Genomic DNA, 27,812 nt, shown 5'->3' on the forward strand with positions numbered 1-27,812 from the left:
ATCAGGGACAAACAATCTCAATTTCATCCATTTTAATTGCAGCCTGTAACACAATAAATTGTGAAAAATAGAGGGGTGTCAATACTTTCTGAAGGTACTGTGGGTTCGTTTTACCATCCTTCAGGAGTGACTGAGATTTGACAAGATTGAAGGACATGTCCCATTTATCAAAGTGGCATCTAATCAAATGCAGATCAGCAGAGAGTGATGAGCTGCAGTCGGCCTACCAGTGAGATTGGGTATCGTCATACACAATGTAAAGTCCGCTGCAAAAAAAGGAAGACATGGTTTTGGAGTCATTCCCATCATATTGTTTTTGTAGATGAGATACAAGACTGGGCCCACGACACTGCCTTGAGGCACTCCAGCCTCTTTGGAACTTGCTAAAGCAGTTTTTCGAACTATACAACTACTGCATTCCATCTTTGACATCCATTTCATTTTTTAATCCAATACGTCAGTAGTCCTCAACTCAGATGATTCATTGACAGAGATTACAACAAACATTTCATGGTCTCGCTTGGAAAACTTCTTTTTCTTACACAAGTCCTTCAAAATTGAAAATAAAAGTTCATTTGCTCCAAGTTTGATGTAATGTTTGTGATTTATTTAAGATAGACTGGGGATGCAACTATGGTAAAGGATATAAAATCTTTTTAAAAGGTGAACTCAAGTGGGTGGGATTAGAATTCTGGCATATTTTTTTTAAACAAATATGTACATGGCCTTACCTACCACTTCTCTCCCTCCTCCTCCCCCTCCCCCCACCCATCAACAATGCTGAGAGCTCCTACGAAGATCTAAGGAAAGTAAAATCCATCAAAACCCTTGGCTAAATTAATTTAATCTGCCAGCCCTTTCGTACATCACCTTTGACACTATATCAGTAGTGTTTTTAAGATTTCATTATTTATTTAAACCAGACTCAGAGGCTTACTGGTTAGAGCATCCACTCCGAGTCTGGGAAGGTCGGTGGTTCAAATCCTGTCGAGTCATACCAAAACGATGTAAAATGGTGTCTGCTGCTTCCTTGCCTGATACTCGGCATTTAAAAGGATAGAGAAGAGACAAAACACTGGGAAGGCAATGGCAAACCACCCAGTACAACCCTTGCCAACAAACTGCTTCAACAGCACCAACACTGTTGGTACATCAAAATAAAATAAAAATTTTAAATTATTTTTGGATCATGTTATTAGATTGTCACTAAAAGTCCAGGTGGCTCAGTTACATTAAGGGAGAGAATATTTCACCTGGGCCTGGTTGCTAGAAGCCATGCGGTGGATAAATTGAATTCACCGGATTTGGCTTATCTAGGCTTCTTGCAACCGGGTCCTGGTCTCTCCAGTCCATGCATATTCCGAAGGGCACAAAAATGCTCTCTATGAAAAGGCAGCACCGACCAAAATCCCCCAAATAAACATGGAACAGAAAGAAGCCACGATTCCATCCCAACTCGGCCACACACGCCAATGATCAAACATTTCGGCCTCACAGTTCTACCTGGTAGTCATCGATGTGGTTAACGCATCTGATCACTTTTACCCGCACACTAACCTTGAAGCAGTTCATGTGGAAGTAGATATTCAGAGCAGAGATGTGCATGGCCATACCACGGGCAATGGATTTCTGACACGACTTGCAGATTTTGGCCTTTGTGCTGCTCACATTGAGAGGAGGGGGACATTGTAGATGAGATACATCTCAACCAATATGTGACAAACACTAAACATGCTTTAAGGCAAGCAAAGTGCCACAGATTATACACTGGTCAACAGCCAAATTGGTTCTGACTTATTTTCAACTGTTTCTAACTAATTTGGTGCCCACGAATCCGAATCTGACCTTAAAATTTCGCTATCACGTAACCTTGACGTAATACATCATAAGTGTGGAAAAAATATTTGTAGCATGTGAATTTCTTGATTAAGTCTCAATAAGTCTATTTATTGTCACAAAAAATAATATGAACTTAAAGTTTTTATTTACGTCACATTAAAAAATGTAAATCTCCAAAAATAATATGAACTTTATAAAATATCACAAAAAATAATATGAACTTTCAGTTTTTATTTACATCACATAAAAAAATGTAAATGGCCAAAAATAATATGAACTTTATAAAATATCACAAAAAATAATATGAACTTAAAGTTTTTATTTACATCACATTAAAAGTGCTTCTGAGCTTTACTTTTGCGTTTGTAGGAGCAATCACTTTCACGCTGTAAAGTCCAACAGTAGTCGCCCATCATGTTTGGATGGAATCGGCCTTGATATCGAGTCTCCATGATGGCAATTTCCTGGTGAAACCTTCCTCCATGTTCATCACTGACATCGCCAAGATTTTGTGGAAAGAAGTCCAGATGAGAATGGAAGAAATGCATCTTGAGTGACATTGGAGCACCGAGCGCCTGGTAACTCAACATCTTGTCCACAAGCTCTTCATAATTTGGTGCTCGAAATTTTCCAAGGTAATTGTTCGCAAGAGCCACAAAGCTATCCCAAGCCACGCCTTCCAGCTCAGATAGTCTCGTTACAAAGTCCTGATTAGTGAGTGCAAGACGAATTTGAGGACCATTGAAAACACCCGCCTTTACTTTGGCCTCAGATACAATGCCTTGGAACTTCATTAGCAAGTAGTGGAAGCCAGCACCATCTTGATCCATGGCCTTCACAAAGTTCTTCATCAAACCAAGTTTCAAATGAAGTGGTGGTAAGAATACCTTCTCAGGGTCAACAAGAGGTTTGGGAATTTCAAATGCTGTGGTATTGCTATGGTATACTGGTTCTCAAAAACTGGATGTGCTAGTGAAAATTGGATATCATAATCGAAATCTACAGATTCATGTTGGTTAGAATCACCTCAAAATATACTAGAACCATAAAACATTTAAAATTTTGTTGACCAGTGTTATGATTCATTTAATTATTTATTATTTATTAGTGAGAAAAACACTCACTTTAATTTCTTTGGAGGCTTTGTATGGGAGGTCCAGCTTTCTTGGTTGGTCCTGCAGGAAGAAAGGTGCACACGGATGTGCGTTGCAATTATTGCCATAAAGCCGCACAAACAGACATCTTCACGAGAAAGGGCTGCTTTTGGTGTGTACAACCTTCAGTTAGCACCAGGCTGACAGTCATCTTGGAAATGCACAGAATTGTGGAGTTCGCAGGTAGGCGAGATGTTTAGAGGTGAAACAAAGTCGATCATACCTTGAGGAAATGCTTCCATTTCCATTTGATGGGTGTGTTGCACTTGTATTCTCATGCCAGGAATGCCGATTCATGGTGTTCGTTTGCTCTGGGTTGTTCCTGGACAGCGAAATGTCTGGCATGGATAAGATTGATGACATGGTATTCTGAATCACCGGGCTGACTTGAATGTGGTCGTTCTCATACGGTGATGTACGTGTGGAAGGCAAGGTCTGTGATCTCGAAGCAATTTGATTCACCGGGCTCGCTCTACCTTGGGCATTCTCACACAGTGTTGTGTATGGGGGAATCAAGGTAGGTGATCTCAAGGTGTGTCGATTCACCGGGCTCGCTCGACGTTGGTCATTCTGACACAGTGTTGTGTATGGGGGAATCAAGGTAGGTGATCTCAAGGTGTGTCGATTCACCGGGCTCACTCGACCTTGGTCTTTCTGACACAGTGTTGTATATGGGGGAATCAAGGTAGGTGATCTCAAGGTGTGTCGATTCACCGAGCTCGCTCGACCTTGGTCACTCTGACACAGTGCTGTATATGGGGGAATAAAAGTCGGTGATCTCAAGGTGTGTCGATTCACTGGGCTGGCTTGACCTTGGTCATTCCCATACAGTGATGTGTAAGGAAGAGTCAAGGTTTGTCGATTCACCAGGCGAGCTCGACCTTTGTCATTCGCACACAGTGATGTGTACGGAGGAGTGAAGTTCAGTGATCTCCAGGTGTGTCGATTCACCGGGCTGGCTTGACCTTGGTCATTCCCATTCAGATAGGCATATGGGGGAGACAAAGTCGGTGATCTCAAGGTGTCTTGTTCGATTGTTTGGGAGCGCCAGGGTGTCGGTTTTGATTGCACCTGAGGCATAGAATCAGTTGGGGAGTGATGCAGCAAAGATGAGTTGGGACTGCAGGCAAGTTGAGTAGTGGCTAAAAGAAGAAAAAAAAGGAAAAAAATGAGGAAATGATCACAATCAATTTGCGAACTAGAAACTATCATCCTTATAGAATGCCATATGGCCAACTAATTGATTTGTGGAATTCTGTAGACACGAGATGGTTCATTTTGTTTCTTTCGCAAAATGGATTTGTTCAATGTCTCTTGGTGGGTTTTTTAAGTGGAAATGAGAGAACAGACTTGCCCAAATTTGTGTGTCCCAAACGCAACCAGGAATTTTGCCCAGGAACCAGTACTTATTGCTGGCATCTGCAAAGTGAAACACTTGCCCAGAAATTTACGAATGTTGTCCATAATGGTAGACGCTTTACCCTTTCAATACAACACAGTTCACTTGGAAGCAAGGCATTGACACGTGCTTGGAAGAAGGAAAATTTGCTCCAGGAAGATTTATACACAGCAGCCATTTTGGAAGAGAGGTGATTGCGAGTAAAGTCAAAATCTTTAGAATTTGCTTTAAATGTCAACTGTTTTTTTTCCTTTTGAAACTGTCTTCTCCAATATTGCTACCTCCGCTCTCAGTCCTCAGCACATCTCCATCTACTCCAGGATGTAAAAATTCTTCCAGGAGTCCCCTCCTGATTAAACTTCCAAATTCCAAGCTGAACGCACATCTCACTTCTCCAATTTATGGAACCACCTTCCCGAGGCTGTTCTTTCCCACATCTCTCCAGGACTTTAAGCAAGCAGCGCATCACCACCTCATATCTCACATAATGTCTATTACCCCCATTAACCTTTCTTAACCCAAACCTGTTACTTGCCTGTTTCATATACAGTCGGACCCCACTATTCACGGGGGATACGTTCCTTGAAAATCCGCGAATAGCGAAACCCAGGAATAGAGGGGCATTGTTTCAATGGAAAAGGGGGGGGGGGGGGGGGGGATAGGTTCCCGAGTCGCGAAAATCTGCGAATAGTGAGAAACAAACCACGAATAGCGAGGCAAAACCCACGAATGGCCAGGCAAAATCCCCAAATGGTGAGACAAATCCTGAGAATGTCAACGATAATACGCGAAGGTTGATGAAAGTCAACGGCGGCAGGATATCACATGAAGCTGTTCAGTGTTAATGACAGGATATCCTGCGAAACATTGTTTACCTGTGAACGGTGGAATATCACGTGAAGCTATTCACAGTGTGAATGACAGGATATCCCGCAAAAGCCATGAAAACGCGAAACACATGGCAGCGAACACAGGAGCAGGTCATGCTCACGACACGTAGAAGTTTTTTTTGCGTAAGTCCAGCTGCTTTATTATGTATGCATGGCTAGTGAAAGATGGGTTTTATAAATGTGTGAAGCTAGCAGCTCGTGAATTTTTTTTTTTCACCCCTGAAAAACTGCGAATTTGCGGACCATGGCCGCGAATACGGGGGGAGGGGGGAAACCCCCACGAATTAGCGGGACATTTTTCCATGAATAGAGAAACAAGTCGCATTTTATCAACCTCAAATACGTGGATTCCACAAATAGCGGGATCCGAATGTGTATGTATGTATGTATGTATGTATGTATGTATGCATGTATGCATGTATGCATATATATATATATATATATATATATATAAAATTATAATTTAAGTTCTCCAGCCTAATGAGCGCACGCTGTGACGTCACCGTCACGTACGTGCGCTTTGCCTGCCAAGCTCCTAACTGTCAGTTCAATCTTGCTCTTCCATGAACCTCACTCTCAAAGGGAAAAACATTATTAGGCAATCACTGTTCATGGTAGAGCACTGTTCAAATCAGTGTTCAAACAAATGGAGGAGTGGAGATAAACATTGTGGCTGATTAACATACGGATGCATCAAGTGCAATCAGCTTTTCGTTGCATTCTTGAAATCCATTTCTGGATGGGACTTGGACAATCTGGGCAAACTAGATGCAAAACATTTGGACAGATCTGTTCGCTCTCTCTCCTCCCCCATTCCTCATTTTTCCTGAATATATAGAGGCACAAACTTTTCTTCCACTGGGACATCAGATTAGTTTGGATCCTGGATTACATAGCACGCAATCGTGCTCACAAACAAAAAGCCATTCGAGGTTAGTTGGTGAAGCAAAGCTTTTGCATGTGACCGTTGCTTATGCGCAGTGGTTCTCAACCCGTTTACTATAGTTGGCCACACCCACACAACTATATACTTCCTGTGTATCCATGTTATCTCGCAGTAATGCAATACAAATCAATATTTTGTTGGACTTCCAAACCTGTAAATAACTAATTTCAAGATGCAAATTGAAATTTTACAATATGTCGGAGTTTTAATTTGTGAGGCACTTGTAACAAAAACGCACGACTTTTTAGAGCATGCTCATTGGTTACTGTACGATTTCTGGTTCAGAAAAAGTGGCAAGTCTGCTTTTGTTTTTAAACAGGACATCATTTGGGCCTTAGCAGTGGGCTGATTTGGCCGCAGGTTGAGAACCACTGGGTTATATAGTGATGGTCGTCACTACAATCTACATTTCATCACTCAAGACCATTTCACAAGAAAGAGGCCAGAAAAGAAAAAAAAACACATCAAGGAGTGGCATTACAAACAATTGAGCTCATAGAATTACCAACTCTAAGCCGGTCTCATTACAGCATTTCTAAAAGGCATTTGTTGTTCTCAAATAACTAAGTTAGAAAGTTTGTTCAAAGGAAACTTTCTCCCTTGTGCCATTAAAAACAAATAAATAAGTGCATTAATCAAGTCGGTCGTGATCTGCACCTTAAAATTGTTTTGATCAACAGTGTGGGCAACACGGAATCCAGAATCAGCTTGCATGGAATCAAGAATCAGCTTGCACGGAATCAAGAATCAGCTTGCACGGAATCAAGAATCAGCTTGCACGGAATCAAGAATCAGCTTGCACGGAATCAAGAATCAGCTTGCACGGAATCAAGAATCAGCTTGCACGGAATAAAGAATCAGCTTGCACGGAATAAAGAATCAGCTTGCACGGAATCAAGAATCAGCTTGCACGGAATCAATAATAAGCTTGCACGGAATAAAGAATCAGGTTGCACGGAATCAAGAATCAGCTTGCACGGAATAAAGAATCAGGTTGCACGGAATCAAGAATCAGCTTGCACGGAATCAAGAATCAGCTTGTATTGATTGATCAGAATAATTTGATTTGACATGGATAATTAATTAGGCAGCAATATAAATTCCAACTGCTTGGATCACCATGCATGCAATGAAGTAATTTTTTTTTTAAACCTTATTAACCCATTGTGCTCGATTTAAGATTGGGAATTTAAGGCCGGTTGTTGACAAACATTATTTCTGGTCTCAATAACTTTGTATTATGGGTTAATGAGTTTTTGCTTCTTCTCCTTTCGATTAGTGATCGTTTCAGATGCAAACTTCCGTCAACCCGCAGTACCTGGTGCGGCCTTTGTGCACCGCATGCATTCCATGGTATGTTCCCTCTCCTCTGCAGCAGTCTTCTTAGCCATTTGCCAGCGTGACAGGCTTGCCAGCAGAGAGGCAGCCATTCCACCTAAATCAGCGCAAATATCAAACCAGCCATCTTTGTTCTCATTGATAATACGAGTTCCCTTGCAAGGAACTTGTATGCAGGAGTAGCCCATGAGGCCCATCAAAGCCTGCTTGTTATTTAAAGCCACCCATTGTTACTGACTTGTGATTGCCCTTTCCCTTTTGAATGGTGAGCGTCGAGCAAGGAAACAGCACGGAGCATTTTAAAAAGGTCTTTGGGATGGCCAGGCCGGTGTTCGAACCACCGATCTCCCACCATTACACCACCGAGTCTGGTCAAATGTGTCGCATATCGATGGAGCGCTCGGCAATCACAATTTGCAGTGACGTTTGAGATTTGCATTACAATCATAAGTGTTTGCTTTGTTGTTGTTGTTGTTATTGTTGTTGTTGTTGTTGAGCAATTCTGTTCGACCCGATTGGTAAAATAATGATTATCAAACTAGAACGGCACTCAGTAGAGTGCATACCTCCGCCCGGTTGGCCATATCACTCAATGGTGAAGAATCACCCAAACAATTATACTAGCCTGATCCGGATCTTCACCAAAATCGAATCGATTCTTCCGTGTCACACACACAATCTGTCCAACAAGTTTCGTCCAAATTCGTCCATAACTTTTTGAGACATCCTGCTATGTATCATTTTTGGCCCCATCTCCCAATGGTGAAGAATCACTTAAAAGTTAATTCTCATATCCGAATCCATATTCAGATCTTCACCAAAATCGAATCTATTCGTCCTTGTCAGACACCCAACCTTTCCACCAAGTTTCGTCCAAATCCGTCCATAACTTTTTGAGATATCCCGCTCTGTATCGTTTTTGGCCCGATCTCCCAATGGTGAAGAATCATTTTAAAGAATTCTAGTAGCCGGATCCGAATCCGGATCTTCACCAAAATCTCATCATTTCGTCCTTGTGACATACGCTACATCTCTGCCAAATTTAGTCCGAATCCGTCGACAACTCTTTGAGATATTTTGTTCACAGACAAACGGACATGGGTGAAAACAACCTCCATCCACCTTTGGTGGCGGAGGTAAAAATAAGTTTGTCATCTCTGAGTCATGGTAAAAGTTATTTTCTTTTTTCATTAAGACATGTTAGGCCTTCATAAAACTGGCAAATCAGTTTTATGAAGCCCTAACATGTCTTGATTTACGTATGTCAGGCTTTCATTGAAAAAAAAAAATTCGAAGTGAGGTGACTGCGAGTCACCCACAGTTGATGTCCATTGGAGGGGCTTCCAGGAAAGTACAAATATGCCATTATTGCGAAGATAGTCATAACTACAAGGAATGTTATATGATAGAAAGCAAAATAGTCAGAAAAACGGAATTGATAATGTAGGAGTTGTCCAAAAGGCTCGGGCCTTGAACCTCAACCTGAAAAAATGCCATGCGTTCTTGCACAAAACTACAACTCGGTTTATCAAACAGAAATAACTATATTTACAATTCAGCTCAAGAAAATAAGCTTTAAGCTGATCGCTTTCTTCCAATTAATTCTGTGCACTTATAATGACCAGGATTACGATATGCTGGAAGATACTAAAACGTGCAGTTTATTCCAAAATAAAATTGCAATATCATTTAGTATTCGGCCTGTGGCTGCTGGTTGCATCACTGCTGGGAGCGTGGCTGTGCCGCTGATGCAGTGCCCAGTTTCCAGTAAGCTGGTACTCATTCATTTCTGGTCTTGCTCTCTGTACTCTGTGCTTCATCCACCTCCACCCCACCCTCCCCTGCCTCCCAAGTTTCCCCAGGTATCTGCAGGACACACGCAGTCCACCTGCAACACCCTCCTTGTGAAACTGCCTAAATCCAGAACCACTACTCACCTTCACTCAAAAATTCCCGTTAACCCACCTGTAGAGCAACCTTCCACGTCCTATTCATCCTCATTCCTTGCACGTCTTCAAGAGAGTTGTTCACCACCATCTCAAGTCATCCCCCATCCAAAATCATGATCTTTCCTGAATCTGCCAAAAACCATCCCCATCCCTCCCAAAATATTGCTTATGTGTCCATCTTGTCCACGCCTTATGTTCTCCCCTAGCCTCATATTGTGACCTGCATAGCTTGTTTGGCCGTCCATCTACCACTACCTCTGCCCTGCTGTTCGTGTTTCCCCTTTCTCCTGCTATTCTATTTGTCATGTTGTGTCCTGATCTGTTCTGTGTCCTACGAGCCTTGGCCATGTATAAACTAGAACGACACTTAGACGTCGCGACGTCGACCGATATGCCTCCGCTCACATTATTACATTATACATACTTGTACCAAGCTTGATTTAAATCCCTTCAGTTGTTCCCAAGTATCACATTTTTACCTGACATGACCTCTGACCTTTGATGCCGAAATCTAATCAGTTCATCTTTGCGTCATAATATATACCTGTACCAAGTTTGGTCAAAATCCAATCACTGCTTCACAAGTTTGCTCGGTAGCAGCACTTTTACCTGACATGACCTCTGACCTCATGACCCCAATATCTAATCAGTTCCTCTTTACATCATTATACATACTCAACAACTTTAATTTGGACAAGTCAGGAGACAACGATGGTTCACGAGCGAGCGGTATTCAATGACATAGGACGGACTATAACCGAAACAGGCCCGGACAGGCCAGGCCCGGAAATGTCAAAACGAAGGTTACTGACCTTGAAATGATAGAAAATAATGTATAATCAGTTATGAGGTTAGTTAGCTACACAATACCGTAAATTGTTAGATTCTGACAACTTTGAAACTTTGACCTTTGTGACCTTCAAAGATCAAAGGTCGAAGGTCGAAGATTCTGAAATTTGTTGGAAAACTTGTATTTCATGATGTATGTGATAATATAAGATCATGTACGACATTTCACCGTATCAGGAAGCGAACAATGTAATAAAACCATCAAAAATCGACTTTTCTAAATTTCGTGACCTTGTGACCTTGACCTTGGGGCGAAAATGAAAAATCGAGCTCCGTGGGGCTAGACAAATGACATTGGCCTAACCAAATATCGAAACCCCTGTCAGATTCCACCAAACCCCTCAGAGAAGATGTAGCTTGAACTCGATTACCCCCTAAAAAGACATCTTTTTGGGGCGTGGCTCCGCCCACAATGGGCGCAATACGCCCACTCTAGGCAGGACACAACTAGATCATGATATCAACCTCCCACCCAAGTTTCATCAAGATCGGATGATATCATCGGGTAGTTATGCTGCGGACAGACAGACAGACACACAGACAGACAGACAGACAGACGCACACCCATGACTAATATAGTGCTCACTCTGTTTGATAACTCATGAACCAATACCTTTGGCTGTTCTTAAGTTATTGTGGTAACGAAAACTTATCATGGATGGACGCATCGGCATGGACATAAAGAAAAAAATGTTGGAAGGGTATGGACAGACCACCTTTAGAGGCCATTTTTCCCCGCAGAGGAGGGATTTGCCTTTTTCGGGCACCATGGTCCCTTTTTGAAGCAATGTTTTATGGCCGGATGCCCTTCCTGTCGCCAACCCTGTTAGTCGCCTCTTGTGACACAAAGGGAATTACCAGTGAACTGGTACTAAATTTGCCGACCTCAGAAGGTTGACAGGCTGAGTCAACCCCCCTGGCGTTAATTCAGCGATCAATCGGGATTCAAACCCAGGATCCTAGGATCCCAAGCCAGCACTCTAACCGCTAAGCCAACACCAGGCTTCTGGAAGGGGATGGACAAAGGACGAACACGACTATTGATGGTAATGTCACCGAGTACTTCAAACTGTGGAAACATCATTTCAGCCAAAAAAAAAAAAAATGCAGGAATATTCAACTTGGGCAAACAAACATTATTAGGTGTTGGAGGGAATAAACGAAAATTGAAAAAAAAAAATAATAATGTGTCACGAATTAACGACATTAGGAAAAAAAATTGAATGAATTATAATGGGATTAAATAATTAAACAATGAAAATGCAAATAAAGTAAACCAGTCAAACAACAATACACTGTATCGCTACAAAAATTCTGAGATTGTGGAGGCCATTCGGCACAGTGGACAAAATGGACTCCGCCTGCAAAGTCAATGGTATGCTGTATGCACATTTTCAAAATTACTTCACACAATACAACTTAACATGATAAAAGGGAGAAACATTTAAATTCATGCTGCATTGCCAGTTTGTACACGACACAACCTGGTGCGAATATCAAACACCCCCTCGTCAAATAAAACTCCATCGTCCTCCCAATTATCATCTTTGGATATTTGAGGCTATGGAGGAAACCATGGCAATTATTGTGGAATCCTGTTGAGCTACAAATAACATGAATGCACATGCACAGAAAGACTCATCCATAAATACCAACATACAGTGCACCCTCACAAAGTATTCACACCCCTTGACCTTCTTTTTTTTTTCTCCACATTTTGTTGTGTTACAGCCTAAATTTAAAATGGATTCAATTGACACTTTTTGTCACTGATCTACAGGTAGGTAATACACCATGATGACAAAGTCGTTTTTTTAAAAAGTAAATTTTACAAAATAATTAAAAATGAAAAGCTGAAATATCTTGATTCAATGGGTATTCAACCCCTTTACAGTAACACTCCAAAGCAGGTGCATCCAATTTCCTTTGATCATGCTTGAGATATATCCACAACTTGATTGGAGTCCACCTATGACCAATTCTATTGATGGGACATGATTTTGAAAGAAACACACCTTTTTATATAAGGTCGCACAGTTGACAGTGCACGTCAGAACAGAAACAATACCATAAAGCCCAAAGAACTGTCTGTAGAACTCCAAGATGAAATGAATTGTGAGGAGGCATAATCTGGGGAAGGGTATAAAATAATTTTTAGAGCGTTGAAAGTTCCCAAGAGCATAATGAGCTCCATTATTAGGAAATGGAGAGAATATCGAACTACCCAGATTCTTCCTAGGGCTGGCAGTCTGACTAAACTGAGCAACTGGGGAAGAAGAACCTTGGTCAGGGAGGTGAACAAGAACCTAATGACCAATCTGACAGAACTAGAGTTCTTCATCTGAGATGGGAGAACCTGCCGGAAGGACAACAGTCTATGCAGCACTTCACAAATCTAGGCTTTATGGGAGAGTGCCCAGACGGAAGCCACTCCTGAGAAAAAGGCACATGACAGCACGCCTCGAGTTTGCAAAAAGCACGTGAAAAACTCAGGCAAAATTTTCTGTGGTCCTGATGAGACAAAAATTTAACTCTTTGGCCTGAATGCAAAATGCTAAATCTGGCTGACACCGAGCACAGATCACTGATATAACACCATCCCGACCATGAATCATGGTGGTGGCAGCATCATGCTATGGGGATAATTTTAAGCAGCAGGGGCTGGGAGAATTGCAAGGATAAAGGGAACAATTAATGGAGCCAAATACAGCCAAATCCTTGAGGAGAACCTACTTCAGAGTGAAAAAGACCCGAGACTGTGGCAAAGATTTATGTTCCAATAGGACAATGACCCCTAGCATACAGCCAAAGCAACACTGGAATGACTTCAGAACAAGAAAGTGAAAGTCCTTGAGTGGCCCAGCCAAAGCCCAGACTTGAATCCCATTGTGAATCTGTGGAAAGACTTGAAGTTGGCTGTTCACCGACGCTCCCCATCCAACTTTACAGAGCTTGAGCAAATCTGCAAGGAGGATTGGGAGAAACTCCCCAAATCCAGATGTGCACAGCTGATACAGACATGCCCAAGAAGACTATAAGCTGCAATCGCTGCCAAAGGTGATTCTACGAAGTATTGACTCATGGGGCTGAATATTTATGCAAATTAGACATTTCTGTATTTCATTTTTAATTGCTTAGTAAAATTTTCTTTTTAAAAATTCCACTTTTTACATTTAGGGGTGTTATGTGTAGATCAGTGACAAAACATCTCGACTTAATCCATTTTAAATTCAGGCTGTAACACAACCAATTGGGGAAAAAGCTACCTCACGTGGTAGAAGGGGCGTGACTACTTTCTCACGACACTGTACATGGACACACAAGTAGGCCTACAATGCATCCCCACACAATACCTTCGATTTAATATTTAATAGTTTGTCTATTTTGTTTAGAAAATAAAAACTTTGCGACTGGAATGCTTCGAATTATTTCATCATTGTGTCCGTGAAAAGGATGTCTCCAAATGTGTCATTTCATCAGCAGCCAGTGCTATCTATGAGCTACGTGCAAAGTCATTCTGAGACTCATGCAAGACGTGAAAAGGTGAGAAATTAGTTTGAACTGCCCAGAGGTTTGAAAGAGGAGTTGTAATACCCATCTATAACGAAGTAAAAGCCACCACAAATCCACATCAACAAATCCACAATTGTTCCATTAAAGTCAGTCACGTGACTGGTCACTTCTGGTGGGAAGGAAACAAAGTGAGAGAAAAAAAAGTTTCTCTGCTGCCAGTGTCTATAAATTTGTGTTATACAATGACGTAAACCTTGAGAAGGCTCCCATTGAAGGCAATTCAACATACTCATGATTTGGAGAGCAGAAAGTAATCAGGAGGAAATCTACATAATACATATGCAAACAAGAAAGAGCAGAGATTGCAGACCCTCGCCAGGGTGTTTTCAGTGGTTTTTAAGGCTTTTGTGTTAAAACAAATATGGCGGCTGAACCACGTGACCTATGACGACATCATTAATATATTTTATTCCCCATGGAGAGTTCTTTACAATGAGCCATGTCTCAATTTTTTCTATTCAGCACTTTTGGAGATATAGAGGTGCTAAGTTTTTCGGTTTTTCAAAGATGGCGGCCGAACCACGTGATCTATGACGTCATCATTAACATATTTTATTCCCCATGGAGAGTTCTTTACAATGAGCCATGTCTCAATTTTTTCTATGCAACACTTTCGGAGATATAGAGGTGCAAAGTTTTTCGGTTTTTCCAAGTTGGCGGCCAAACCACGTGACCTATGACGTCATAATTATTTTAAAATTCTCCAGGTGGAGTTGCACCTATGGTGAAAATGTCCTGTAAATCCGACCAGCGGTTGCAGAGAAAATCATATTTATTCTGTGCGGACAAACAAACAGACAAACAAACAAACAAACAAACAAACGGATTCAAATGCAATACCCTCTCCTCTGGCGAGGGCAACAATGATGGAACCTTCATTCCTCTTCCTATTCCTCGACTCTCCTTTCATTCTCTGTTCCATTTTATTTTATTTACAGCCTCCTCTCCCTTTCCTAACCCAAACTCTGCGTATGTAATATGGAAATAATCCATGACCAAAACGTCACATAGAAAACTATTTTCTCCCATTTATGAAAAGTGAAAGCATACAAATAGAATAGAGTTGTGAATACGTGTCCGGGGGCAGGAAAGCAGAGCACACACAGGTGCGTGGTACAATACTATATTACTATAGTCAATGTAATCCAGGTGACAAACAACTGGTGCTTTTGAAAGTCACACCTACATGTATTTTGTTATCAACACCACACCCATCCACTGCACTGCGTGACACATCCAAACCACTCTGTCTCTGTGGCCCAAGGCAACCGCAAACCAGTTGTCATCACGTCACAAGGGCGTTCCACCTCATCCAAACAGTAAGATAATACCACAAATACAAATACTTCATCGTTGAGTGAAAACTGCACAAATCCTGCCAGAATATATTGCGGTCATCAGTGGAATGTGGTCATATGACCCAAGACAGAGCAGGTGACAGATGCAACTTACTGAAAAATATGTTTCATCACAAACCCCATGACACGCATCACCCCGTCAGTCGAGGCCGGGTCGGATAAGGTAAAACTGTCGCTTGAGGTATAACCGATCAGGTACGGCCTGGATTGTATCGTCCATACAGGGCGTGCCTGGGAATAAACATTATTTATTACTTCAAATTTTACAGCAAATTACAACCGAAGCTCAAACTGTTCAAACAGTCGACAAACTTCCACCTGCATTTCATACAGGTTGTTCGAACATTCCTCAACATTGGTCATGGTTAGGCTCGTTATGGGATCTTCAGTTCCTGGATGTCTCTGGGATGGAGGACAGACTTCAGATGTCCCCCACAGGAAGAGGTCAGGAGGCGTGAGGTTCAGTGACCTTATATGTTGCTCGGCTTCCACGACAATCCCGATGGGGTCCATTGCTTCAAAATGGCATGGATTTAAAAAGGACAATGAGGGTTATTTGAGTGAGTACCCGTTTCCTTTTAATTTGCCAAATATTCTCTTGCAGAAAATAACGGAATGGTTCAAGTCCATAATTGGAGGCAGGCCGACACTGCCCGCATAATATGCATCTTTCTGAAGGATTACAGATGTACCAAAACAGAATGGTACCCTCGATTATGGAACCCCCTCATGTCATCAACCCACCTTCTAAACCTCAAAACCTCAACCTTCCCCTCCCAACTTGAAGGCTTAAATCCCCTCATCACATTTTCTTTTTGTATATGAAGTCAATGCTCGTGCAAGAGTTAACACAGTTAACTCATAAAGGGAGCGGAACATATAACAACTCAACCCCTCCCCAAACTCTGTCCTATCTTTGCTCTCTTTGCCCCTCAACCTCCGAATCCCAACTCTGTCGTGCACCCCCATCCTTCCACTCATGAAAGTGAGAGGGCATTCTTACAATATTAAATATGTAATTATCGATGTATCACAACAATCACAGTTTGAAGTTGTCTTACCTGGAACCGGCTTATCATTACTCGTCATTAAACGACTATCTCAGTAGTCTGTATTATATTTTGTGTCACTAAATCCATCAAATAGCGAATAACGTATCTTCATCATTAGGTAAAAATAAATAAATACATAAAATAAAACCCGCTTTCCATTCCTACCATCCAGCTTTTTGTCGCCTCAAACTTACAACGTTCGTTTATTGACTTCACACAAGTGAATTACATGTCCATGCACATGTGAAAGACATTTTATTGATAAATCCTGTATTTGAGCACTCTTCAGTCTTGAAAACTCAGGCAAAAAAAAAAAAAAAATACCTTCTAGTTTGAGCTTTTCTAGCAAAACCAAAATTACCAAAACCTTCTAGTTTTGCCCTCAAAAAGACAGGTTGGTGTTTTTTTTTTTTAAGACTTTTAAATATCAATCATGACCATATTCTTTCCTTTGCATGGGTTGTAATCAAAACGTACCTTTCTTGCATGACCCTAAATGACGCATTGTTCAGTTTTTATGTAAATAAGCTCAGTAGTTCTCTTGATTGTACACAAGTTATTTTTTTGGGGGGGTGGTGTATAGTCGACCACTGCCTAGATCGCTCCCGAACAAAATTCAAATTTACACAAGGTGCCTGAAGCATAAGGACCTCGGCCTGAAGACTGACTCCTATAAGTGGTGACCAAAATGGCACAGGTACGATTGGAATTTTTGAGGTTACAATTATGGGTGGAGTCAGGCCAGCCAAGCTCTGCCCAGGACAGACGAGCAAAGATGTATGTGTATATATATATATATATATATATATATTTTTTTTATTATATATATTTATTTATATATATATATATATATATATATATATTTTTATATATATATATATATATATATATATATATATATATATATATATATATATATATATATATATATATATATATATATATATATATATATATATATATATATATATATAGTTACGGATTCATCACTTCCGTTGTTGTGGTTTTCATCCACTGTAAACATTTTTGATTCCATGTACTATTATTGTTGTCGTTTAAGGGAAATAGATGACTATTTTCAAAAGGTTAAAAAGTTAATGTTTAAATGAAACCGGAACCGAACGACGGCGAAGAGGAAGAGGAGGAGAAGGCGGAGCGAGTGAATCGGACAAGAAGGCGAGCTGCTTCGAGGTCTGGAGCGAACGATTGGTGAACGAGAGTCACGAGTGAACTTTGGGTTTCCCAGGAAAGGGATTCCTGCGACAGAGTTGTTATCGCTGTGACAGATCAACCTGCGTGTCAGGTTTTGCGGTCGATTCCGAGGAGAATCATCGTAGTGCCGTTACACCTCGAGAACGGGCCGTCGGCCATGTTGACTCGCGCGCTTTGCGCTTCGCTCAAGGTTTTTCACCGCTTCAACCATTTTCACCGCATTCAGACTTTAATCTGGTGTGTGTGTGTGTGTAACGTGGCTTTTGGAGTGGGAAATCTGCGGTTCGCCGATTGAGAGCCGTCAAACGTCCATACCTAAAGGTGTGATTTCCCCGTCACTTCTCGAGGACACCTTCACCCATCTTTGGCAGTGTAACTGTCATCCGAACGGGATTCTGGTCTCGATTAGACATCGTTCTGACGATAGCTGGAGCGGATCGACTTTGGCTTGATGCCGGAATAGAGACATTGGGGAATGTTCTTCTTTTCGCTCACTTGGAGCACAGCGAGTTATATTGTACGAACCTGATGGTACCATCATAGGAAATATATATTGGTTGTACAATTGATTACTATTGTTTTTGTGTTGTTATTCTTGTGTGACCTTAATACAATATTTGTTTGTTGGTAACAATTGGTGTGGTTTCACCATTGATCTTTGACACAGAATAACACATCTTTCTGCCATGACTCCTCTCGGGGCTCGGAGGTACACCGTGACCAGGGGGTTTGGGGAGGAGCACGTAACAATATATATAAATATATAAACAATCAACTTATTCATGGATTGTTATCGAAATTGCTGGACACGAGATTAAAACAAAATCCCTGTAAAGTCTTTGGGAAGAATGTCGTGCAGTACAAAGTTGGTACTTCAAGATAGTTTCTCCTCGTTTAAACAGCTCTGACCTTTCGGAGTGTAGTTCCATGTACTTTTCACAACTTCATTGGCTCCATCTAATCGTCCCTCCTGTGATGAGGTGCTCGATCCAAAATCCTTGCTGCAGTTTCTGCGAGGACAACATTTCCACATCGATGTTTGAACCGGAACAGCTAGGACATCCTTACAAATGCTTTCCCCGCAGTCCCCAAGAGATCGGGACATTTCCCCAGTATATTTGCACAAGCAAACTTATCTCAAGAAGTTTCTTTTCCTGTTCGAAATTGCCACACAGGAAGTCCAAAAAGCTCCATTTTACTCCAAAAGTTTGGTGATGTATCAGATATGATTGCTGTATTGATTACATCAAACATTTCATCTCGCAATAAAAGACGTACACAGAAAATGGGGTTGGGGGGGGGGGGGGGGGTTCAGTCTCTCACCCACATTGTACTCACCTTTGATCAGAATCGTTAAGTTTCTGTTCTTCCTCTTCTCTTTTTCTGTTCTCCTCCACCTCTTCCTCCCTTTTTCTCTGCTCCTCCTCCCTTCTTTTCTCCATCTCCTCCTCCCTTTTTCTCTGCTCCTCCTCCCTTCTTTTCTCCATCTCTTCCTCCCTTTTTCTCTGCTCCTCCCTTCTCTTCTCCATCTCTTCCCCCCTTCTCTTCATCTCTTCCTCCCTTCTTCTCTTCTCCTCCCAGGTCCTAAGCCTTTCAACCTCATCGTTCCTCTCCAACTCTTGTAATCTCTTCCTCTTCAAATCCTCATCATGTCGCTGCATTTGGGCAATATTCTTCCTCTCCTCGGCCTCCGCGAGCATTTGCCCTTCTTTTTGCTTCTGCTCTCTCCTTTTCCATTCCTCTTGTTTCTGATTGTGTTCTTCATACTCATTCCTCCACCGTTCTTCCTGCTTCCTACGTATTTCCTGATCCATCTCCAAATTCTGCTGCCACAAGGTGGCCTTGCTTGGCTGCCTCACCGTAAAGTCAACTTCCTGCCAAAAAGAAAAGAAAATGCTTTTTCACCTGATGTGAAAGAGGAACATCTTTACAAGATATTTCATGTCAATGTGCAGCCAGACAATATTGCCAATCACCGACTTGTGGACTCAAAATCCAGCATGTCAGATATATTGTACCAGCAGTAAACCATCATATACGAGCACCTGAGAAGTAAAGCAATTTACATCCCATGATAAAACTGTTGATAATGAGGGATACAAAGTTCAGCAATCCCAATGAACAAGTATCAGTTTCAACTTCAAACATCTAGTGCAGCAAATCCATAAATACAAAGTGTACGAATCTTGAACGATTACTTTGGTGCACTTGATGCAAGGTGGGATAGCCCGGTACCTGTCAGCAGTTACATTTTCCGATGCTTTGTGTAAACATTTGTGCATATTATGTTCATTTTTCTTTCCTGCTCAATTTAGCTCATCTGGAATTCAAATTCCAGATAAGGTATTGTCATCGTGCGCAGTCAGTCCGTCGCCTATGTCATATTTTCCGGCCAAACTGCTGGGCCAATCCGGCTGAAATTTGGCAGCATGGTTCCGTTCCTGGCTGGATTGCAAAGCCCATTCCAGTCATGTGACCGGAAGTGTGTCAAAATGTGGGACTTGTAAATTCCTTCACAAATATTTTTCCCCAGACCTACCAGTTAGAATGCTACCAAATTTGATTTACAACATTAGGCCAGGGCACAGATAAACCACAGGTCCAGTATTCCTATTTTTACGGCGTAGCCCATAAGGCAAAGCCATCGAGACAGTGTTTGTCTGTCCGTATGTATGTATGTATGTATGTCCCCTCAAACGTACACCAATCAGAGCTGAGGAGCTAGTCACATGACGGGGGTGATGTGACGTCATTATGGCAGTACAACAGCAGATTCCACACACCGCCATTTTGATTCCTATGCCGTTCAGACCAGACATATCGTTGTACCTGTCATGCATCACAATCTGCATGCTCTACCTTTATGTTTTTCATTCAGTGTGAAACAAACAAACTGTTTGTTGAAATTACCATCAAATATCAAAAGCATCGGCGTTACGGGTCTTCCAATGACACAGTACGTATAGGCCTTCGGCTTCATGGCTCACCTTCAGGCCGCTTCAGACAAATTAGTCCAGGTTTCTTAATACAGTATTATCGTTTTCATAATAATAATAATAATAATAAAAATAGTAAATATAATCATAACACTGCAATCTCTTTGTCGTGACTGCAAAGTTACTGGATTGAAGCGGTGTATGGTTGGTTCATTGTCGACACGAAACATATTGAATAAACCAGTGTCTCAATGCAATCTCTTTGCTTCCATGGCGACCGACAGCTTAGAGACTTATGGTACTTCAAAAAAAAATGTATACTTACATTATTTGTTACCTGGTATCCTCTCCCAGGTCACTATCCTCTTCAACTAAAATATCAAACAAGCCCGGCTACACCGCTGTTAGACTTTGTCTTGTTATTTCTGCAGAATGTCCCAGATTCTTGTGCAAGTCTCCCTGGTTGTTGTCTCCGCTACTCTGACAGACTTGATTCCCACATTAGTGGTGGTGTTGCTGTGCACGTTCACTCATCCCTTCCCCACAACCCCAACCCAACAGAGGTCACTCGCAACCCTATGGAGTACATTTGGCTTGCTGTTTGGCTTGTTTAGTATTGTTTCTTTGTGTGGTCCACCATCTTCCTCAACCCTCCCCACCCCCCCTCCCCCAACTCTGATAACTACATATTACTAGGCTCTCTCTCTCTCTTGCAAACATCAACTGTTCTCATTTCACCGTTGTTCATTCCTCCTAATCTGGAGTCGGTATCAATTGCCATCATACCAGCTGGACTTGGTGTTGTTGGTTCCCATGCATCATTATATGGCCTAACATGTAAATAATTCTGTGAAAATACAGTACTTTTTTTTTCTGTTTATTTTCCATCACATCCTAACAAAAGACCAATTTCTCTTCACAAGTTCTTCCCATCCTGAAAATGCAGCTGTTATGTCCATAATCTCAATCCAGGTGCATTCATGGGGTGAGCCAATCAAAGAAAACAACTTGCATTCTCCTCCTAGAAGGCAAACTATGTTGACAACAACCTACTTGATAACCTACAGACTCTCTGCACAGCTCGGAACTATTGTACACCTGTTGTATGAAGGGCCAATGCGCAACACCAGTCTCACCTGAGTACCAAGTTCTCAAGCCTCTCATTGTCCGCCAAAGCCTGGTGAGAGCTAGCCAGGTCTGTCTCTTGTCTTCCCACGTCTAATTCTTCTTCAAATAGAGTCATGCTGGATATTGCTCATGTGGGTGGGGTGGGGGGGGGGGGGGGGAGGGGGAGGAAAGCAGAGTTCTTCAGCTCTGTCTTCATGCCAAAAGGCCAAGGTCCCAAATCCATCCCAACCTGTACCCGCACGTTCCCCAATTTTAGAATATCCCATTCATATGGTGCGATTTCCCATGGTGTTTTACTTTATTTAGCCTTTTTCAAATGGCAGCGTCATAAGAATCAAATCATGCCTGATATACAAGATTCTCCTGAAAAACAACTTTACCATTTTGCCAAAGACTCAACCCATGCAACATGGTACATCACCTAAATAAAGGCCAGACACTGCTGAATCCCTGTCCTCAGACCTGGACAAGATAAAGTACTTGGAAGATGACGTTCTCAGAGGAATCACAAATCCAGCCATCCAATCTACTTATCTAGAGTGGCAGTCCCTGGAGCTCCTTGGTCTCACTATCTGCCTGAACCTCTAATAGGGGATCATATTTCCAAACTGGTATAAAAAGCTAGTCTACATCTGGGTATTCTTTGTAAATCAAAGGCATTCCTGAATCGCATCAATATACAAGGCCATCAAAAGGTGCTCCATGGTACTTGCAGCCTTGTGAAATAAGCCATTCCTTTCGTGCAGTGATGTGCATAGGGTTGCCAAGGCAGTTCCATCGACTAAGGGGCACAATCATGGACAGGTCACAACTCCAACAGCTTATTTCCCATAGCTGGTACTCATATTGCCTACCTTGGAAGCATGGCAGGCTGAATCAACACACCTGGTGTTAACGGTATGATATGGGCTAAACTCAGGACCTTGAGATCTCAAATCAACCACCTTAACTGTTAAGCCAATAACAGGCTTCCCCACACTGTTGCACAGAAAAAAAAATAGCCCCAAGTGGGCTGATGGGCATCTTTTGAGGTTGTAGTTCAGACCTCTGCCATTTTTGGAGGACCACCTGGAAGCCCCTCATTATCACATAAGAGGTGCCCTATACAAAATCGAACAATCTAAGACTGTGTGATCCTGTGGATCATCAAATAGAAAGGCCATATCTGGTTTCAAAGTAATCGGTTGGCAAATAAGGGAGTAGTAGGGATCCCAAATTTCAGGGGGTAAGCCCCGTCCCCTTCCGGGAAGCACCATAATCAAAAATATAAAAATGTAAGACCGAGAGATTCTGTGGAGCACCGAGTACAAGGGCTCTATCAGGTTTTCAGAGAAATCTGTTGTTAAATAAGGGCCAAGTAAGGATCCAAAGTTTCAGGGGGTAACACCTCCCCTCCCCTGATCCGAGGAGCCCCCATTATCCGAAATCTAAAATTCTAAGCCCGAGCTATTGTACAAGCCGTCGGGCAGAAGGGCTGTAACAGGATTCAAAGCAATTGGTTGGTAAATTAGGGATGAGTAGGGACCCAAAGCTTGGGGGTTAACCCCCACGTCGAGCCCACATGATCCAAAATGAAAATATCGAAGCCCAAGTGATTGTGTGGGCTTCTGCCTTGTATAATATTTAGAGATACATAGATATCTCTAGTTATGCTCGAATGTGGAATAAACCTGGTGGACAGGTTGGTTTGGTGACAATGACGAAATGATTAAATTTGGATACTATAATTTCTTAGGTGATTGGTCACAATTGAGAGATCTGGCCAAAAAACGATATCTCAAGAAGTTGTTGATGGGTGATGACAAAACTTGGTTTTTTTATGCGAGAAGAACAGGTCAATTCGATTTTAGTTTTAAAGGTCCCGATACAGATCCGGCCCATCAGCGAGATACAAAATGTAAACTATTCAGCCTGGCAGAGGTATGCGCTCTACCGAGTGCCGTTCGCGTTACCAATACCATCAAAGGTTATGTTGTCACCCCTGTCTGTTTGTTTAGCTGTGATCAGGATATCTCAAGAAGTTGTGGACCGATTTGGAAAAAACATGGACAGGTTGGATGTGACAGACAAATTTGTTCGATTTTGGTGAAGATCCGAATCTGAGAGTTTTAATTTTTAAAGCGATTCTTCATCATTGAGAAGGGACCAAAAAGGATGTACGCAGTGCCTTCAGAAAGTATTCACACACTTTCACTTTTTCACATTTTGTTGTGTTGCAGCCCGAATTTAAAATTGATTATATTGAGATTTTTTTTTATCACTGATCTGACACAATACCCCACAATGTAAAAGTGGATATTCTTTTTCGAATTTGTTCCAAAATAATTTTTAAAACATATGGGCAATACCTCTGGTGCTCACCTGGTAAACTAAACAGTATGCTGCAATGACAAAGTATTTTAAACCAATTTCAATGGTTGCTAGCAGACAGGGCAGCATGTAGAATCATACCAACATAATCATAAGACTTTAAATAAACAAACAAACAAAAAATACCTATTTTGGGGGGGCAACCCTCGATGTGTGATCCCAATTTTTCCAATGCCTCGATCACGGATGATGAAGGTTGTGGTGACGTTTCATTAAAATTACATATGTAGGTTCTGAGTAAAAAGCAAATACCTATTTTGGGGGCAACCCCACCATAGATCCCCAAAGAGGCAGATTTTTAAATGCCATGAACAAACTTTGGTACATCATGGGTGATGGAGGTTGTGGTGAATTTTCATCAAAATTATGTGTGTAGTTTCAGAGGAAAAAGCAAATTCCTATTTTGGGGGGTTAAATCTGGATCCACTTTGACCCCCGGTAAACCCCCTTAGACCCAGATTTATTTTAATGCTGTGAACAAACTTTAGTCACAACACAACAAATATAATTTGTGCCAAATTTGGTCGCAATCCCATCAGCAGTTTCAGAGAAGAAGTTTCAAGTGTTTACGGACGGACTGACTGACTGACTGACTGACGACACGCCATCACATAAGCTCCCCTGTACTTTGTTCCAGGTGAGCTAATGAAAAGCTGAAATGTCTTGGGTCAATAAGTATTCCACCCCTTTGCTACGACAATCCAAATTAAGCTCAGGTGCATCCAATTTCCTTTGATCATTCTTGAGATGTCTCCACAACTTGATTGGAGTCCACCTGTGGCCAATTCAATTGATTTGACATGATTTACAAAGAAACACACCTTTCTATATAAGGTCCCACAGTTGACAGTGCATGTCAGTGCAGAAACTCTACCATGAAGTCCAAGAAACTGTCTGTAGAACTCTGACATAGAATTGTGAGGAAGCATAGATCTGGGGAATGGTATAAAACAATTTCTAGTTTGTTGAAAGTTCCCAAGAGCACAGTGAGCTCCATCATTAAGAAATAGAAAGCATATGGAACTACCCAGACTCATTCTAGTGCGGACTGTCTGACCAAATGGGCAAGAAGGGCATTGGTCAGGGAGGTGACCAAGAACCCAATGACCACTGACAGAACTACAAAGTTCTTTAGCTGAGATGGGAGAACCTGCTGGAAGGACAACAGTGTATGCAGCACTTCACAAATCTCGGCTTTATGGGAGAGTGGCCAGATTGAAACCACTCCTGAGAAAAAGGCACATGACACCACACCTGGAGCACATGAGACTGAGCATGAGGCAAAAGATTCCGTGGGTTGATGACAAAAATTGAACTCTGGCCTGAATGCAAAGCACTATATCTGGTGGAAAATGAGCATAGCTTATCACCCATCTTAAACCATCCCTACCATTTAGCATGGTAATGACATCATGCTATAAGGATGCTTTTCAGTGGCAGGGCGACTTGCAAGAAGAGAGAACAATGAATGGAGCCAAATACAGGCAAATCCTTGAGGAGAACCTGTTTCAGTGCAAAAGACCTTAGACTGCGGTGAAGATTTACCTTCCAACAGGACAATGACCCCAATCATACAGCCAAAGCAACACTGGAATGGCTTCAAGACTTTCACATTCTTGTTCTGGAGTGGCCCAACCCAAGCCCAGACATGAACCCCATTGAGAATATATGGAAAGACTTGAAGATTGCTGCTCACCAACGTTCCCCATCCAACTTGACAAATCATGAGAAAATCTGCAAGGAAGAATGGGAGAAACTCCCCAAATCCAGATGTGAAAAGCTGATAGACATACCCAAGAAGACTCAAAACTGTATCTACAAAGTATTGACTCTGGGTGCTAAATACTTATGCAAATTAGATATTTCTGTATTTCATTTTTAATTGCTTTGTAAAAAGTTCTAAAAAAATTATTCCACTTTGACATTATGGGGCATTTTGTGTAGATCGGTGACACAAACTCTCAATTTAATCCATTTTAAATTCAGGCTGCAACACAACAAAATGTGAAAAAGTCATGGGGTGTGAATACTTTCTGAAGGCACTGTGGCATGATATCTCAAAAAGTTGTGGACGGATGACAAAACTTGGTGGATGAGTTGGATAAGTGACGATAAGCCCCGGTCCGGATGCAGATCCGGCCTATCAGTGGGATACACAACGTAAACTGTTCAACCTGGCGAAAGTATGCACTCTACTACCATTCTAGTTATTTAAAGCATTCATAGTTGGTTAATCCAGTTTTCACTGGTTTCCTAACCAAAAATAAATAAATAAAAATCAGTTTCAGTCAAAATTCGGGCTTGGCTTGCCATTTCGTGAAAATAATCAGACCGAAAATTCTCCCTTGGCAAACTCCACAAATTGTGACTGTAAAGTATCTTTAGATTTTAGAATTATTCTGTGTTGTAGGATTGGGCAAATTCTGGTGCAACGATACACAATATAGAGGGATGATCACAGAAGCAACGTTATGGCCATGCAACTGCATCTGGCTCTGAGGGCAACAAGGGACCACCCGCACGAATGGTCATGGCACACAATCGGGGGTGGGGATCAGGGTCTCACCCTTTGCTGACAAAACATATTTGTGAGAAGTGTTGAACAGCATAAAAGGAATGCTCCAACTTTAGGGGGAAAAAAAAAAAAGTCTCATGATGAATCGGGAAAAGAAACAGGTTTTCCCACGATATTTAACTGGACAAGAATATTGCAAAATTAGGGGATGAAGTTAGTAGAGAAAGCAGGTCAAGTGGAATAACTACGTTTAATGTATACAAATTCAACAAGAATGACAATAAAATGTAGAGAACCTCTAATGTTAATACAAGTCAATATTATTGAGCAAATCCACACCACGGATTAATTGTACAATCAACAAAACAGCCCCACGTTAGTAAATGGATCAACCCATGTGCACCATGGCAGAACATTACCGTTTTTTTTTGTTTTTTTTAAATATCAGAAGTGTGTTGGAGCAGCTGAAAATGAAAAACTTACCGCAACGGCGCTGAAAAGCAAAAGACAGCTCAAAAGAAAACAAAAATGATTGAAAAACCACCCAGAATTCACTTCATGGCATTACACAAGCGGTAGAGAATTTGCGTCGGCTCCATCTTCTGAACCCCGCAGGGGAAGGAAGGAGGGCGAGGGCAAACAAAATAGCTACAACCTTTACCTTATGACACAATTCATCCACCTGGCAAGTTTGGTTCAGATTGCATAAGCAACTTCGGAATGCATCGGCCACAGACACCAAATTCCATATTTGGTATGCTGTTTATTAGCTAATCTAATATTCTTAGTATGGCGGATGCACTATTGTGTTTTGCATGGGGCCTCCTAATGACTAATGCCGCCACGAGGTGATGTAACATTTGTCACTAATTTTTTTTTTTCCCCCATTTTCATGCTTTTTTTTCAGGACACCCTTACACAAATGGAACAGTCGTTCCGTGATGTAATGCTCTTCAGCAATGGTATAAAAAATAGCTAGAGTTGCGTCACAATGTATATTTACCAAAAGAGCGTGATAAGCTTTACTACAGGTAGTTACAATAGTGTGAAGGAATTTCACAGTAGTGCAACAATTACTAGTGTACAAAGTCCAATTTACTGTAAATTTGTCCAAGGTGCAATTGATAATTAATCAATGTTAGGTGTGTGTGTATGTATATATATATATATATATATATATATATATATATATATATATATATATATATATATATATATATATATATATATATATATATATTTCGTGTGAAGGAAATAAAAAATTGTATTTCAAAATAAATTCATTCATGATATTGAAGTATATA

General features: G+C 41.4%; 1 protein-coding gene across 1 annotated transcript in view; it reads right to left on the bottom strand.

Moving 5' to 3' along the window:
- LOC137439492 (uncharacterized) overlaps positions 1-27,812 on the bottom strand; it is an 82,136-nt gene that overhangs the window by 37,570 nt on the left and 16,754 nt on the right. The window contains exons 9-14 of the mRNA XM_068135273.2: positions 18,898-19,433; positions 18,469-18,569; positions 7,547-7,663; positions 3,217-4,135; positions 2,964-3,014; positions 1,558-1,660 (exon numbers count right to left, since the gene is read on the bottom strand). Of these exons, the coding sequence (XP_067991374.2) occupies positions 1,558-1,660; positions 2,964-3,014; positions 3,217-4,135; positions 7,547-7,663; positions 18,469-18,569; positions 18,898-19,433 (1,827 nt within the window). The remainder of the gene's footprint in view (positions 1-1,557; positions 1,661-2,963; positions 3,015-3,216; positions 4,136-7,546; positions 7,664-18,468; positions 18,570-18,897; positions 19,434-27,812) is intronic.

This window comes from Myxine glutinosa, chromosome 14, assembly GCF_964187855.1.
Source record: "Myxine glutinosa chromosome 14, kmMyxGlut1.1, whole genome shotgun sequence".
Classification (NCBI taxonomy): domain Eukaryota; kingdom Metazoa; phylum Chordata; class Myxini; order Myxiniformes; family Myxinidae; genus Myxine; species Myxine glutinosa.